The sequence below is a fragment of the Diabrotica virgifera genome, chromosome 6 (assembly GCF_917563875.1).
Source record: "Diabrotica virgifera virgifera chromosome 6, PGI_DIABVI_V3a".
In the NCBI taxonomy this organism is placed as follows: domain Eukaryota; kingdom Metazoa; phylum Arthropoda; class Insecta; order Coleoptera; family Chrysomelidae; genus Diabrotica; species Diabrotica virgifera.
Window position 1 is genome coordinate 38,736,214 of NC_065448.1, and position 17,952 is coordinate 38,754,165.

The 17,952-nt window shown below is 32.2% G+C and overlaps 1 protein-coding gene across 2 annotated transcripts in view; it reads left to right on the forward strand.

Moving 5' to 3' along the window:
* LOC114326160 (UDP-N-acetylglucosamine--peptide N-acetylglucosaminyltransferase 110 kDa subunit) overlaps positions 1–17,952 on the forward strand; it is a 142,683-nt gene that overhangs the window by 14,064 nt on the left and 110,667 nt on the right. For both annotated transcript variants that reach the window (XM_028274417.2, XM_028274415.2), the window contains 3 exons: positions 1,198–1,408; positions 3,870–4,053; positions 7,755–7,823. In XM_028274417.2, the coding sequence (XP_028130218.1) occupies positions 1,198–1,408; positions 3,870–4,053; positions 7,755–7,823 (464 nt within the window). The remainder of the gene's footprint in view (positions 1–1,197; positions 1,409–3,869; positions 4,054–7,754; positions 7,824–17,952) is intronic.

Consider the following 17,952-nt stretch of genomic DNA (forward strand, 5'->3'; position numbering starts at 1 on the left):
CCTTGGAAAAGTCAGTATAAATTGAATCAACTTGAAGTCCCTCCTCCAAGGCTTCAGACAGAAAATCAACATAGGTCAACAAACTCAGTTCAGCAGACTTACCTGTAGTAAAACCAAATTGCTGAGAGTTTAGGATCCCGGAGCTATCGAAGGTGAGGAAATCAGTTATAATACTCTCAAACACCTTTGGTATAACACTAAGAATAGATATAGGGCGGTAATTACTAATATTAGATTTATTACCAGATTTATATATTGGTGTGACATAAGAAAGTTTCCAAAAGTCTGGAAACTGACCTACATCCAAAGATTTATTAAATATATGAAACAAAGGTCGCGATAGTACAAAACTGAATTCCTTAAGAAAATTAGGTGGTATACCATCACGCCCAGGACCCTTGTTGACACTTAATGATGAAAGCTTTTCGTAAATTTTGGAAATCTGGATACGATATGATGAGATATTGAGTTGAGACTGAATATGGTCAACATTGCAATTTAAAGTAATATCACTATAAACTGATGAAAAGTGATCTGCAAATAAGTTGGCAATATCATTGCCACATGAAGCTACAGAGTCATTCAGGGTCATTGAGTCAGGTATACAATTGTTTTCACGCTTGCTACCTACAAATTTCCAAAAATGCCTTGCGTTATTTTGTATAGAAAATTCGGTGAAACGTATGTAATTGTCATAACAGCATTTAGATAGATTTTTACAATTTGTTCTCAGATGACAAAAATCAGCATAGCTTTCAGGAGTCTTTAAGGTTTTATAAATTTTATAAGCTTTTATTTTTTCCTTTAACAATTGCTTAAGCTCAGAAGAATACCAACAAGGAAATTTCTTAGTACTAAAATATTTAACTGGAGTGAAATGTTCAATGAGAGAGTAAATAATGTCATAAAACATAGCGATCATGTCAGAAAGATCTCTACCACGAAACAGGTTATCCCATTCTATATATTCTAGTCATTGGTATTTTGTATTTAAAACGGCTATAACTTTTTTTATGTGCACATTTGGACTAAGGTACGTTAGGTTCAATCGATCTATTTTTGGTCCCAGAATATGTGACTTAATTTATGACCTGAATTTTTGTTACACCCTGTATATGGCTATCGAAGTATGTAAACATAATATAAGTATAGGTAATCTATGTTTATAAAATACAAATAAAATATTTTATATTTAAGGACTGTTAGAGCTTGCTCATCGTGAGTACCAAGCTGGAGATTACGAAAATGCAGAAAGGCACTGCATGCAGTTGTGGAGACAAGATCAGACAAATACAGGTGTCTTATTGTTATTGTCTAGCATTCATTTTCAATGTAGGAGATTAGAGAAATCAGCTCAATTTAGTAGTTTGGCAATTAAACAAAATCCCCTTCTAGCAGAAGCCTACAGGTAAGTTTTAGCATAATATAAAACATTTTAAACATAAAGTAGTGTCTAATATAACTTTTAACACATTGGCTGTCATGAGTCACAAATGTTGTGTCTCATGTTGTTGATAACAGCTACGTGACACACTGTAGTTGTCTCAAAAGCATAGTTACGGGAGACTCGTGGCCATAGGGAGCCAGTTTTGTTTTAACATTTTGGCAGCCAATGTGTTAAAAACTAAAATAAGAATTCTAATAAAAAATACATTTTTGCTAACACTGATCACTATTCAACCACTATTGACGTTCTGTAATAATGAAATTACAAATGAAGGATATAGAATCAAAACCTCTCTTTCTCCATCCATGGCCAAACTTGAGTTGTTTATATTTTCTGAATCTGTTTGTTGAGTTTGTTTGTTGAACCCTACACGAATCCAGAACTAGTTTGACTCAAAATTAGCTTTATCCAATATAAATTCAATGTTGAAAGAAGGCTTTAGAATCAAACCCGTCTTTCTCCTGTGACAGTTTTGCGTGAAATCTGCCTTTCTCCAACCGACCAATAGGAAGAGTGTAAAGTGAGTGGAGGAGACTTACATATATTTAATCACTCTATTTGTCTAATGAAACGTCAGTGTTTGTTTACTACTTATCAGCTATCAACTTTTAATACTAACTATTTGCATATTTTTTTTCTTTTAAAATAAGTAGTATTATAGTACCTAATATTCTTCTATTCGTAATGGATGTTCAATTGACTCCTGTAGGTACTGGTAAAGAGGCAAGGAAAAAACACTGACGCAAAATGAATGGGCAAAAACTAAGAATAAAAGGGATTATACCGTCATTGGAACCAATTAGATCTGTTGTACCACTATCAAGCTGATTTCTTTTTTTTTATTCTATTAAATCGGCAAAAAACAAAAGTTGTAAAATTCCATTTCCAAAAAAGTGAATTGTTTCAAAACTTGCTTTCTCCTAACAAGTTAGTTTCAAAACTTGCTTTCTCCTAACGAGTTTGTTTCAAAACTTGCTTTCTCCAAAAGTCTGCTTCAAAACTCGCTTTCTTCAAACAAAAATGTCAATTACAGTGGAACCTCGATTAACCTTCTCTCCATTAACCGTCACCTCTGTTAACCGTCAGGGTACATACAAAAGTTGTATTGACTACATTAGCAATAATTTTAATGCAAAAAAATAAAAAAAAGCTAATTTGATTTGTGATGAGGACACAAACGGCTATCCATTGCTGACAGATAAAGAAATCATTGAAATGGCAACAAAGGCGGACCAAACAGATTCAGAAGCTGACACAGGCTTGGAATTTGACTGTAGCTATATTGATGAACCTATTGTAACTAACATAGATTTGCGTAAATAATCTAGAGAAGCTGCATCGCATATGCAATAATTCATCGAGTGGTATTCTCAACAAGAAGAAGCCAATAAAGTAGATTGCATGATCTTATGCCGATTAAGAAATTCAGCTGTCGCAAATGTGAAGCAACAGTAAAACAAACACAGATTTCAGAATATTTTAAATTGATTTGATTGTACGAACACAAATCCCCTTATATTGTCAAACAAACCATACAAATGAAATTTGAGAGTTGTACTATGAATTTTTTTCGATTATCCGTCATACCCTTGGTCCGGTGCCCTGACGGATAATCGAGGTTCTACTGCAATTATTGACATATGGATTATGGGTTTCACTCATTATGTAATGTCAATTTTTACGCTTAAATTCTATAATATGAAACTTAAATCCATGTGATAACTGTAATGGCTTGTTTTTACAAGTTTTTAGCGATTTGTGACAAATGAAAAATTTGGAGAAAGCGAGTTTTGATTCTATACACCTCAAATAGTGTCTTGTCAATTCTACACTTTTAGATTTGAACTGTTAAATTTCTTCAGTGCAAATCTTTTAGTTTGTAAGAATCATTAGTATACAGTGATGAGCGCACTAATAACCGGCAAAATAACGCAAAAGACGGAAAACACATTGAGTTGTGAGATAAAACTAGTGGAGGTGGGAGATTTAGCGATAAAAACCTATAACTTTACATTCTACTTATTGTTTCCCACCTTTAGATGTATCGGACGAGTTTGGCAACTGCCACTATGACAGTGACAGTTTTAATTGACATACTCCTTTGATACGTCTCAAGATGGGAAACAATAAATATAATGTAAATTTATAGGTTTTTATCGCTAAATTTCCAAACTTCACTAGTATCATTTCTTTTTATCTCACAACTTAACATGTTTTCCATCTTTTGAACTATTTAGTCGGTTATTAGTGTGCTCATCACTGTATATTATAATCAGTAATGTCGAATTGTACTACTGGCAATAGTAATTCTGAGCTAGTCCTATCTTTATGCAGACAAATCAGTCACTATTACATGTTTCCATATATTATATGTATGCATGAGCTTTAATTGCCCCTAAAAACTGATTTTACCTTTTTACAGTAATCTTGGAAATGTATATAAAGAAAGAGGTCAACTCAGTGATGCTTTGGAAAATTACAGGCATGCTGTCAGACTAAAACCAGATTTCATTGATGGGTACATTAATTTGGCTGCTGCCTTAGTAGCAGCCGGTGATATGGAACAAGCAGTACAAGCATACATTACAGCTTTACAATACAAACCAGTAAGTATGCAACATATTAATTCAACATTATTATTCAACATATTTTTACATATTTATTTTGTTTGCTTTTCAAAAGTAACTGTTTTGTTTATTGTATTAAGGGTCTATCCTTGTGTAAAAGTATGAAATTCATATACTTTTTTCGGAATTTTTAAAATAAAAAGTACTGTACCGATTTTTTTGAAAATCTGCATGAGTATTTATTATAAAAAGAAGTACATGTACAACAATTTTCAAAAAAAAAAATTTAAAAATTAAACGATTTAGTGGCAATGAGGACATAAAAACATAGCTCCACTGCTGCAGTGATTGGGACTAATAGAGATCCTGAAACATATAATTTCAAAGTTATTATTAAAATATAAGTTATTTTCTGTACCATCAACTAGGGGTTTCTTGATCGTATAAAAAATGTCAATTTGGCGGTTTTTAAAACTGAAAATGTTTTAGCTAATTTAAAAAAAAAATTTCAACACTTAATCATTTTTCCAAATTTTAATATTTTTCCAAAAACCTAGTTCATGGTATAGGAAATATTATAGACCAGTAAGGATCTGCGAAAAAACGTCTATTTTTGGATGTGAGAGGTGGCATTCGGATTTTTGCAGATAAAGTTAGGTGACACCTTCAGTAATAATAATTGACTTATGCTCCTTCTCAAATATGCCCGGAACATTAATAAAAAAATTAAAATATTTAAAAATTTCGAAAAACATCGATTTTTTTCTGCTTTCTTTGCTAAAACGATTCGTTTTGGAACAAAGTCGTAGAGAAATAAAATAAAGATAATTGAATTTTGCATGATCTACGACTGGTAAAAAATGTCTTAAGGTATTACCTTTTCTGCAATATAGCAATAAATACAAAATAAGGGGGCAAAATAAGTCTGTTCTTATTCAATATTTTTTAACCACTTTGGTGGCACTTAGAACCTTAGTAATTAGCTTAGGAAATTCTTTGTAACATACTTAAATCGTGTACCAAATTTCATTAAAATCGACCTAATAAATTTTGCATAATAAATTTGCAATCTAAATGTTTTTAAAAAAGTTAAACTTTTTTAAAATCTTTCTGAACAAAAAGTAGCCCATTTAGAAGTTGGCTAATTTTTTTACATATAAAGAGGTGCTCTACCTATCTAATACACTTTACAGAAATAAAATCGGATTATTTAAGGGGCCCCAGCAATGTTTTAAATTTATAAACAATTTTTTGGCTTATAAACAAATAGCTTTGTTCAATAATAAAAAAAATAATTTTTAGCAATGCAAATAATTAAAACCGGTATAATTTGACTTAAACTTTCAAATGCTGTCAGCAGAATTGATATTTTATTTTTTAATCAAACGTTATTCGCGTTCAAAAATTGCAATTTCTCGATTTCTTGAAAGTTCCACCGGGTTTATCTCGAAAACTATGCATCCTACGAAAAAACTTGTAAGAACATTTTTTGCTTAGAATTACCCAAGAAATACAAAAAAAATGTTTTATTTTGCGAAAAATCGATATTATGTAATTCCTCAAGTTCTGTGTTTATAACAATCTTATCGACATCCGGATCAGCTCGTAGCACCCCCTCCTGGCCACAGCACTAATTTGTTTATAAGCCAAAAAATTGTTTATAACTTTAAAACATTGCTGAGGCTGCTTAAATAATCCGATTTCAATTCTGTAAAGTGCATTAGATAGGTGGAGTACTTTTTATATGTAAAAAAATTGACAAATCTTTGTATGTTCTAGTTTTTGTTGTGCAAGATTTTAAAAATTTTAATTTTTTAAAAAAAGTTTAGATTGCAAAATTATGCAAATTCTAGTAAGTCAATTTTAATGAAATTTGGTGTACGGTTTTAGCACATTACAAAAATTTTCTAGGCGAATTAGGAAGGTTCCAAGTGTAACCTAAGTGATGGAAAATCATTGAATAAGGACAGGCTTGTTTTGCCCCCTTATTTTATATTGATTGCTATTTTGAAGCAAGGGTGATAAATTAAGACATTTTTAACCAATCGCATCTGATAGAAAATTTAATTATCTTTGTTTTATTCCTATAGGACTTTTTTCTAAAATGAATAGTTTTTAAGTTATAAGCAGAAAAAGTAGAAAAAAAAACGAACTTTTTTGAAATTTTTAAATATTTTATTTTTTTTATTAATGTTCCGGGCATATTTAAGAAGGAGCATAAATCAATTATTATTAACGAAGTTATCACCTAACTTTATTCGCAAAAATCTGAATGCCACCTCTCACATCCACCTAAAAACAGATTCTTATTGGTCTAATATCTTATATTTCAATAATCACTTTGAAATTTTATGTTTCAGGATCTCTATTAGTCCCAATTACTGCAGCAGTGGAGTTATGTTTTTATTTTCACGGTGCCAGTAGATGGCGCATAAATCGTTTAATTTTCAATATTATTTTATGAAAATTGTTTTACATATACGTATTTTTATAATAAATGCTCGTGCAAATTTTCAAAATAATAATTGGTAGGTACAGTACTTTTTATTTTAGAAATTACCAAAAAAAAGTATATGAATTTTGTAACTTTACACTAGGATAGTCCCTTAAAACAGTAATAATCAAAATGATTGAAAATATCTACCAGAACAACACAATAAAAGTAAAAGCAGAAGAAGTAACTGACCCAATTGAAGCTGGCAATGGGGTAGGACAGGGGGATTCCCTGAGCCCTCTGTTGTTCAATCTGATCATAGATGAAATTATATAAAAGAGTAAGAATGAAAAAAGGATACCAAATGAAAAAAAAAACAGCTTAAAAGAATCTTCTATGCAGACAACTCTGTACTATATCTACTAATATCTCAAAGTAAAGATGATTGATAATGTATGCTGTACCAATTTAATATAACCACCAGAAAATTTAACATGTTAATTTCCCCAAAAAAGACAAAATGAATGGTTATACCAGTAAATCTACTGAGATATAAGTAGATGTGAATGGTCAGATAACAAATGATAGAGTCTAAATATCTAGCCACAGAAAGTTCGAAACAAAAGTGGAAGATCAAGTGAATAGAGCAAACTGAGCCACAGGATACCTGAATGAAACAATATGGAGAAATAAAAAATCAGGAAAAAGGAATGTACAAAACAGTCATCAGATGAATAATGACATACACAACAGAAACACGACTTGACATAGAGAGACCAAAAAGAGTGCTAGAAACAGCAGAAATGAAAACCCTTAGAAAAATCGATGATAAAACGAATTCTAATGCAGTTTACTTATTACAGCGTTGGTAACATGATGGCATTATCGCTTATATGAACTCCCGTGCTAGCGTGAGTGGGGTTCCATTGGTGTTTCCATCAGTCTATTGGAGAGCCCGATGATTATATGTAGTTCTAAATCATTTTTACATCCTTTATGAACCTGCTGCCACTGTCAGATGGATTTATAAAATGACTCTCCAGCATTGGTGCATGAGTAACCTGGCGCCATCTGTTGATGATCTAGAGCTAGAGAAACTGATTTTTTTCACAGGAAACTGACTTGCAATTGACGTATAAAGCATTACATTTTTACTTGGATTATCATGCCCACACGATTTTTCGGCACTCCTATCAGACCAGCTACATACTACTTTGTACTGAGACCTAACATTGACATTTAGACAATCATTCTGAATTGTCTTATAGTCGTAATTGTCCATTAATTTCTCTCTATTTATTTCCAGGATCTCTACTGTGTTCGTAGCGATTTGGGTAATCTTCTTAAAGCTCTAGGCCGTTTAGATGAAGCCAAGGTAAGTCATCTACATTTGTTTTTTTCATAGTATGTGAATAATTTCGTTGAAATAATCATCATATCATTAAATTACATATATCTGGCTGAATATTTTCTACATTGCGCTCAGCGTAGAGTTGCGTCACCCTTAGTCCATAGAGAGAATTCAAAATGAGCGATGGCGTAACTAGAATTAGTAAAGAAATTATTAGTAAATGTTTTATAGCATTTAACTAAATTGTTTTGTCTTTATCTCATTGAATTTTATATCCAGTAGATATTATTTGATAGTAAAATAGAATGCAATTTAAAAACGACTTGTAAAGTGTTATCATTCTTTTGTAGATCATTTTAATTCACTGCATATTTGATAATTTTAGTAATATTTATTGCATCCTTGTAAAATATGAAAAAGCATTTACAGTATAATACTAATTTATTGGAAATAAATCACCAGTTTTGAATTCTCTGTCTGAATACTTTGCGTAATATTTTTTCGACTTGAAGATTAGGGTTTTTATTTTATAATTTGAAAAGCATTTGGCGTTGGACATAGTTACAGTATACTCAGGGGAATACCGATCAACAATGACCAGTATTAAACAGGTACTAGTACTTATTTTCAAATTCGAGTACAGTCCAAAAGAAATTTGTAAGATGTTTTTATTTACAGCATGAATAGAAACTGCTACAGTTATTTTACACCATCCGCTATATATAAATGGGTGTTAACACCTTTTAACGTCTTTAAACATGTTTGTTTCTAAATAGAAATTTTACAAATTTTGGAAACTGAAACTTTGGAAATTTTGGTGCAAGTTATTGGTACATATAGAATAGGTTGCGAACATTTCTCAAGAAATGCAACTGTTTTTATTAAAGATTAACTTCAGCTAACTTGAAATAAAAATATGTTTCTTTTAATAAGTTATCTTTGAAGCTTATCTTTGAAGAAGTCATAAATATTTTTTGTGTAATAATTTGTGAGATATTATGTAATGATTAACAAAAATAACTTGTAATATAAACGATTTTCTTCAAAACAATAGATTCTTACATTTTATCAAGGTTTTTTTTTATCCAAAATAAGGGCTTCCTCGTTCCCAGTGCATTTCTAAATCCAAATTATGTGTCCCTAATGTCTTGCTCCAGTTTGTATTCTCCAGTGTATAGTTTTTAAAAATATTTTGAACGCTTGACTCATTAAACTTTGGTTCGGCGGTGTTGGCATTCTTTTGCATTTGGTGTTTTTGGCAGTGTTATGAATGTAGACATCAGCCAATCTCTGGCAATGATTCCTGCACTGTACAGTGATGAGCGCACTAATAACCGGCAAAATAACGCAAAAGATGGAAAACATATTAAGTTGTGATATAAAAAGGAATGAAACTAATAGAGATGGGAAATTTACCGATAAAAACCTATAAATTTACATTCTATTTATTATTTCCCACCTTTAGATGTATCGGACGAGTTTGGCAACTGCCACTGTGACAGTGACAGTTTTAGTTGACACTCCTCTGATACGTCTAAAGGTGGGAAACAATATACAGAATATAAATGTATAGGTTTTTATCGCTAAATTTTCCATCTCTACTAGTTTCATTTCTTTTTATCTCACAACTTTATATTTTTCCCATCTTTTGCATTATTTTGCTGGTTATTAGCGCGCTCATCACTGTATATTGTGTTATATAAGTTGACCAATATTCGAATCTGCTCTTCTTCTTTTAACCTTTAATATTTCTACTGATACTAGATCAAAATCTGGTACATTGTCGCTCTTTGTTCGCTTTATCATACCCAATACTTCATTCTTTGTTATGTCTGGACCGTTGTCGAGATTTTCTTTTTCTAGTACTATTTCTGTTTTTTCTTCCTTAAAAAGCTGTTGGATGTATTCTTGCAATGTTATAGTCCCTTCCCTAATGTCTACGTTTTTTATTTTTCTTATTAATCGTCTTTTATCATCTTAGTCTTAGTCTTTTATGAGGGCTTAAGTATCTGAAGTAATACGGTAAACCAGTGTAGAGGGCGTTACATGGTATACTCATTATTATTGGATCCTGTATGTAAAGTTCAACTCTGCATATGGGAACTTTTTTCTTTTAGGAACATACAAAGAAAATGTTCAACATGTAATGATTAAAGCGTATGACACAAAATCAGAACAACATTATATGAGATCGTAGCTAGTATGGTTGTTAATAAAGTTATTCATTACTAGATAGTATCCAAAATACATAAAAACATTTTTCCAAGTTATCAACATTTTAGTTTTAGACTATCGATGGTTGTAATAAATAATATTCAAATACTGTAATCGTTTCCGTTTGGTTTTTATTTCAAAATAGAAACATTTTCCTTGTATTCTTAATCTGTTTAAATGTATTTTTGCACTTAAAACTTCTTCAGGGAATAATAATATATTTACATAAACTTTTTGTTCTAATTTGCACTTTTTTGTATTATTTAGCCAATAAAATCTCCTTTTATAACCAATAAAATCTTTAACAAAAATGCACAGACAGTTGATCAATATTCTCCCATATTTTAGTTGTATTTTCAGGTTAAACAGTCTATAAATACACTTATTTTTTTTAAATAGTAATTATTGACTGTTTTTATCGCTTTTGGCGTCATACGATCTTATTTAATTTATACATTTTTGAAGAAAATAATTAGCCAGGTGGTCAATATATTTTGAACTACATTATGAGTAAATTTCACATTGGGAACGTAGGATGCAAATTATAACAGTGATGTGCCCCAGTTATACCTCCAGTCATCTTTTTTAAAATGTGTTAAATTAAAAAAGTTCAAAGTTAACCTGCGTCAACCCAGTCAATGATATTTAATCAGTCACCAACCCTCCCCTTCCCCTACAACTCTCAGTGCCAATTTTCCATTGTTAAAAATGGTGCTGCAAGCCTTCTTCCGTCAGCTACTTCAGGATGCGTGCCACTCTCTCTTTCAAAATTCCAACCGACACAAATAGTATGTCTGTACTATCCAAAACTTTTACATACACGGACGACCTAGGCTTCACAGCTCAAAGTTTAAGCTTTGAAGAGTTGGAAAAAAAAGTTGGCAGCTGCCATGAATTTGATTATTATAAAGAAAATTCGTTAAGAATCAAATCCAACTAAAATTCAGGTCTGCACTCTCCACCTTCAGTCCCGAGAGGCTAAAAGAGAACTCAACATCACTAGGAATAACACCACTCTAGAGCACACTGACAAACCAACATACCACCTTGTGTACACTAGCCGCGTTAACATACAGGTTCATTGCAAAAAAACACGACAGCAGGTGGATGCATATAACAACTTTTTAAGGAAGTTCAGCTATAGTAAATGGGGCGCCAAACCCATTGTAATAGGATCAACAGCTCAGGTGCTATGCTTTTCAACGGCGGAATTCGCATGTCTGGTATGGAAGAGATCTGGACACGCCAAGAAAGCACACAAGACATGCATGACTCATTATTAGCAGCATAAGACCAACTCCTCTGGATAAATTCTATAAAGCTTTCGGATCCTGACTGAACCCGAAGATCCAAACAAACCTGGACAACCGCCACCCCTACCTAACAAATCCACGAACCTATCCGGAAACCACACAAAGCAAGGTTTCAAGCAACTGATCACATATCAAGTCAAACTTTTTCAAATAGAGCCTACTGAAAAGAATTGACCACAAGTTTGACTGCGGAGCAATACAGAACATGAAACATCTACTAGCCTGCCCAAACTGACTGTATACATGCACTCTTGATACTTATGGATAGGCAACCAACTAGCATTGGATACGAACCACCAGCGAAGCTTGTTCCTTGTCTGCAGTTTCAACAATCACACGAATACTTACTTAATTTGGTCAGATCAGACCAGATTTAGATTGAGTGTGGCTCGACAGACACCAATAGACACGTGTCTTCTTATGAGCAACAATCAAATTATGAGGATCTAACTCAATGCCACGTTGCCATGCCAATTTGTTTGTATTTGACTCCTGTCTATGCCCCATGGTGCATCAGTCTCATGATAGGTAACAAATCTGTCTGTTTCAATCATATTGCGCTCAGCATCAGCGTTTTCCGGGACAACAGTTGTAGTCGGTCGACCATCTCACTGAGACTGGTGTGGTGTGCCAATGCTTGAATTCTTTAAACCATCTATGAACAGTTGATTATTCTGATGCTAGACAAGGTCCATGAATTCGTGAGTACAAACAGAAGCAATTCGTTCTTGACTTCTAATCACCTCATCTAAAACTCTCCTTTTAGACTTCGCGTCGTTGTATTTTGAAATTAACCTTTTCAATGTGAAGTTTACGTTAGCTCAGGGTATTAAATTAAATTCAGAAGCTGATGAACAAAATGTGATTTTACTTAAATTATTATTAAAATATAAAATTCCAATAAAAAGCTTTGGAAATATTTGGAAGCAAATATTAAATTGACTTCTATATTTCTGTGGTGCTAAGGCAAAACCCGATATGTAAAAAAACGTGATTTTGCAGCAGATGAGTTTAAAAGTTCGCAGTGTTGTTGTAATAGTGGACATATCGCAAACTAATTTTATCATCTACTGGTTACATGGATGCGTTTAGCCATGTAGGGTTTTGTCATCATATTCTTCATCACTCAATGTACATCATATTGGCATTAAAAACGAAAAATCGATAATTTTTGACATATCTGGTTATGCCTTAGTACCACAGATTTTTGAGTACTGCTTACCCTTTATGTTTTAGCCTGTATAAATTGACATACTTAGGGTTAACAACTTATTTGCATGTTGACCATTTTTAAATGTCTATCAGTAAAATTTTGACTAACTTTTAGAGTAATAATCCTTTGAGTTGATATTTGTTAACATTTTTAGTTGTAGATCAAAAGCTGTCGTCAAAATATGTTTGGTTGAGTTTAGTGTAAAATTAATATGTCACAAATGAACAGATTTTGATCAACTAAAAAAACAGTGTCATTTTCCTCGTTATGTACTTTTCTCTGTTTCAAAAATTAACTTTTTAATCTAATGTTTAGACTGCCTATAAATTCTTTAAAAACTAAAAAATGTAGTGTTACGAGTTTAGTGGTAACAATGTAATGTAATCTTAAGCTAAAAATATAAGCAGTAAACAATGTCATGGAGGACATAGCAAAAAACTACAGACGGTCGAAACTGAAGATAGAAACTGACTAGAACAACATTGTTCCACTCCATGTTTACATACATTCCATGTAAACCATGTTCCTGTACACTGTTTTCTTTTCGTTTGGTTTGGAAATCAGTTCATTGACCTATGCAGGGCTCTGTACATCGAAAGGGTTTTATTTGTCTATCCTCCTCATTCTTTGAGCCCTTGTCAGGGCTTGTTGACACTCTAAATATTGTTAGCTTGCTGTCTCGTATTTCCTAAACCTGTTGTCCGATTTAAGTGATTTTTTTAATATGTTATAGTCTTATCCTTTAACAATATCTCTGTAGTAATATTGTTGCTAGACAGGAAATTGTCATTGTATACCGGGTATACGAATCAAACTGTATTTTTTTCTCAAAGTTCGGAACACCCTGTGGAATATCCTAGCATTTATAAAATAGTGAAATTAAAACTCAACTATAGCCTCAGGTTTTCTTAACATTTTATTTTTTGATTCATTCGCTTATGTGGGTAATAAAAAGGTTAGGTACTTTAACAACTAGGCCTGTACTTCATCAATTCATGAATTCAGGGTGTTTCTAAATAAGTGCGACAAACTTTAAGGGGTAATTCTGCAAGAAAAAATAATGACCGTTTGCTTTATAAACATATGTACGCAAATGCTTCGTTTCCGAGATACGGGATGTTGAATTTTGTTGTTATACGTAATATCCACCTTTCAACAGATCCAGACGACATTAAAAAAGCATTGCTGAAGCACGGGCATACAACATTGAATATCTCTAATATTAAGCAGACACAAAGAAAGATCTGCCACTATTTAATATAGAACTGACTATTCACAGCAATAATAAAGATATACAGGGTGAGTCATAACTATAGGGACATAGACTAAGGACAGGTTATTTGGACCAAAATATGGCTATTGGGCCAAATATGCCTTAATAAAATGTTGCTGAGAAAAAAGATACAGGGTGTTAAAGTTAATTTTTGTTTTTCGTTTTTTGCTAATAGTTTCCCTGTATATTTATAAATTGCTATCAAAATTGGCACAGAGGCATAATCTTAGACAAGAAATAGTATTTTATCTACAATTTTACGTTTTGTCATAGAGGGCGCCACGTGGATCATTCCTGATGATCAAATTGAGTCTTACACTTTTTCTGATGAAACTTTTTAGTAATTTTTATTAGAAAATATGACGTAAACATAATTTTTACGTAAAATTGGTACTCTTGTTTAAACATGATAATTTCAACCGTTTTCGATAAAAACGCAGTCGAACTGCTTAGAGTCTTAAAAAAGGATTTCAAATATTATTTCATTTATGAAAAGTATGCTTTGGACTGTCAGATAATTGTTGTTGGTAAATGTCATTTGTTCAGAGTAAATTATTTTTGATGTGACAGTGTAGTGTAGTGTTGCATTTTTTAAAAGTAATCATTACTTTTTTGATTGAAATGCCTCGTCACAATCATTTCAGTTGCAACTTTGTTTATTAGTTTGGTATTTGATATCCCCTTCTGAGTTCCTGAAATCTTTAATTGCGTTTTTATCGAAAACGGTTGAAATTATCATGTTTAAACAAGAGTACCAATTTTACGTAAAAATGATGTTTACGTCATATTTTCTAATAAAAATTACTAAAAAGTTTCATCAGAAAAAGTTTAGACTCAATTTGATCATCAGGAATGATCCACGTGGCGCCCTCTATTACAAAACGTAAAATTGTAGATAAAATACTATTTCTTGTCTAAGATTATGCCTCTGTGCCAATTTTGATAGCAATTTATAAATATACAGGGAAACTATTAGCAAAAAACGAAAAACAAAAATTAACTTTTAACACCCTGTATCTTTTTTCTCAGCAACATTTTATTAAGGTATATTTGGCCCAATAGCCATATTTTGGTCCAAATAACCTGTCCTTAGTCTATGTCCCTATAGTTATGACTCACCCTGTATATGAGATCACGAAATTACTCAATACTATTGTCACAGTTGAGCCACCGCATCCGAAGAGGGAACTACCCCAATGTCAAAGATGTCAACATTTTGGCCACACACACAATTATTGCCACAGGAGTCCGCGCTGCGTAAAATGCGTAGGAGATCACCTATCGTCTAAATGCCCAAACCAAAAGCATATAAAAGATGTCCAATATGTAAATTGTAAGGAAAATCATCCTGCAAGCTACAAGGGATGTTCAGTATACTGAGCTGCAAGAGCTAAAAAAGAAAAAATTTCCACCGCTTCGAGAAAAAAGCCAGTCAACCACCTCGTGTTGCACCTTCGTCAATAACTCAACCAAATATCAGTTATGCGAACATTGCTGCAGGAAAAGATAATAAAAACATAATCAACACAAATGAGACTACTCACGAAATAGAAACAGCAACTCAAATAACTCGACAGTTTGTAAGAAATAATTCAACAACCCGTATCTCGAAAACGAAGCATTTGCGGACATATATGTTTACCAAGCAAACGGTCATTATTTTTTCATGTAGAATTATGCCTTAAAGTTTGTCACACTTATTTAGAAACACCCTATATTGATGAACAACATGGCTAGTTGTTAAAGTACCTAACTTTTTTATCATCCCACATAAGCGAATGAATCAAAAAGCAGAATGTTAAGAAAATCTGAGGCTATAGTTGGTTTTAATTTCAGAATTTTATAAATGCTAGAATATTCCACAGGGTGTTCCGAACTTAAAATAACACAGTTTGATTGGTACACCGGTATACAATGAAAATTTACCTATCTAGCAACAATAGTATTACAGCGATATGATTAAAGAACGTGGCTATAACATATTAAAAAAATCAGTTAATTCGGACAACAGGTTTAGGAAATACGAGCATCAAAAATGACCCATTTTGTGGGCTGCCCATTTTTCGTGCAGGTGAGTGTATATTGTAGAACTCTTCAGGATAAGTGGGAGGTACACTTCATCATTTCTGTCAAAAGCTTCCAAATTTTTGAATTCATAAGTGCAAAGAATAAGTATTTATTATTCATTTAGAAAAGAATTATCATGACTTCATAATATCAAATGCAGTAAAAAATAATTTGCATTTGTAACTTCGTACTTTGTATATATTTGCACTAAGGTTGATTGGTTGATTTATAATTTGATTGACATTGGTTAATTGATAACTTTTTTATTAAAAGGTTGTTGCTACTAGAGCATATTTTTGTTAACAGTATTTTTTGTTAAAGTATTTTTGTTAACAGTCAGTTAGTCCAAAAATTGATTTTCTGAAGAACACTATGAATACCCTATGTATAACAGAAATAAATACAATAATAAATTGAGCATTAGGATAGATTGGCTATGTTAGGTTCATAGACTTATATAATACCTATACTGCACACTGCAATCTAAAACTGTTTCCTCAGTGCGACAGAGAAAAATTTCGTACATAGGGTAGGCATTTCTTTCTAATCGGTGAGATTTATCGATCACGTGACTTTCCCACTGCCGCCGATTGGATAAACCATAGACATAATAAAAATAGACTAGGTAAGGTATGGGCCGCTCTGTACATCAAGGGGTAACGCCAATATCAAGGACGTTATTGACCAACATTCACTTTGAGTGGTCTAGCCATCTTTGTCTGTCACATGCACGGGATCGCTTTGTAAAAAGAAATAGATAGACCACCGATCGACTGCCCGAGCGTTACGATATTTTTCTCAGTATGCCTTGTCTATCCTTATTATGTCGATGGGATAAACCCCGCCGATTAGAAAGAGATGCCTACCCAGTTTACAACATTTTTCTCTATCGCACTGGGGGAACTGAGAATAGGGGTAGTGTGCTAGCTCATTTGAAAGGTTCTTCAATTCTTTATTCAGTAATCTAAACATTAACATAATTATTTATACAGGGTGTCCAAAAACAATTTTTTAAATTAAATAAATTGACAAAAAAAGAAGAATTTATTTTATTAATTTATTTAATACAAAATACTTTTTACTGTTATCAGAAAACAGAAAACAAATATGTTCAAGCAGCTATGTTGTTTGTTTCAAACAAACAAATGTTCAAGCCAGCTCCCGCTAGGCACCTGCTTTTTGGAAGTTTGAGCAATTAATTTAAGCAATGTTAATTTTTCGAATAAACATTTTTTCCTGTTTTCTGAGAGTATTAAATGTATTTTGAATTAAATAAATTAGATATTCTTCTTTTTTTATCAATTAGTTTAGTATAAAAAATTGTTTTTGGACACCCTGTATTAATAACGATGTTCATGTTTATATTACTGAATAGAGAATTGAATAACCTTTCAAATGAGCACACATGAATGCTAGCACACGACCCCTATTCTCATTTAAAAAAATCACCAATTACGTCATCACGCCCAGATGGATGACGTCACTTGTGTGGTATATGTATATGGCAAAATATAAGTTAAAAATAAAAATCGACCTGTTTCGGGATTTTTCCGTAAAGTCGCCGGTTTACGAAATAACGAATTTATTCCTTTCATTTGCACCATACTGTACTATGTCTATGGTTAGGTTAGATTTTGTCAGCTAACCATATTTGAGAAGATAATACACTAATAACATTGTGATATTTACCCAAGGTAGATTAAAAAGTTTATAACAGCATGACTAAAAAATTGGTTTACACAAAGATAAATTTTGGTACGGGATCAGGTAAATAGTATCATGTTTTGTTCACTTCTTTTATATTTTTAAGGCTTAATACCCTTGATAGACTTTTATCAGTAAATTAAAGTAGTAGATACTTAGATAACCATGATATTTCATTGTTTTTATTTACCAAAAAAGAATCTCACCAAATTATAGTTGGAAGGAATACTATAAAAATAATAGTTTAAACTTTGACGATTTGTTTATACCTACATCGTTTTTATTTATTGAGTCATTCAGCCTATTTTGAATTACACAAAAAAATCAGAAAAGTAAAACGAAAAGTTTATATTTGGTCTTAGCTCTTAA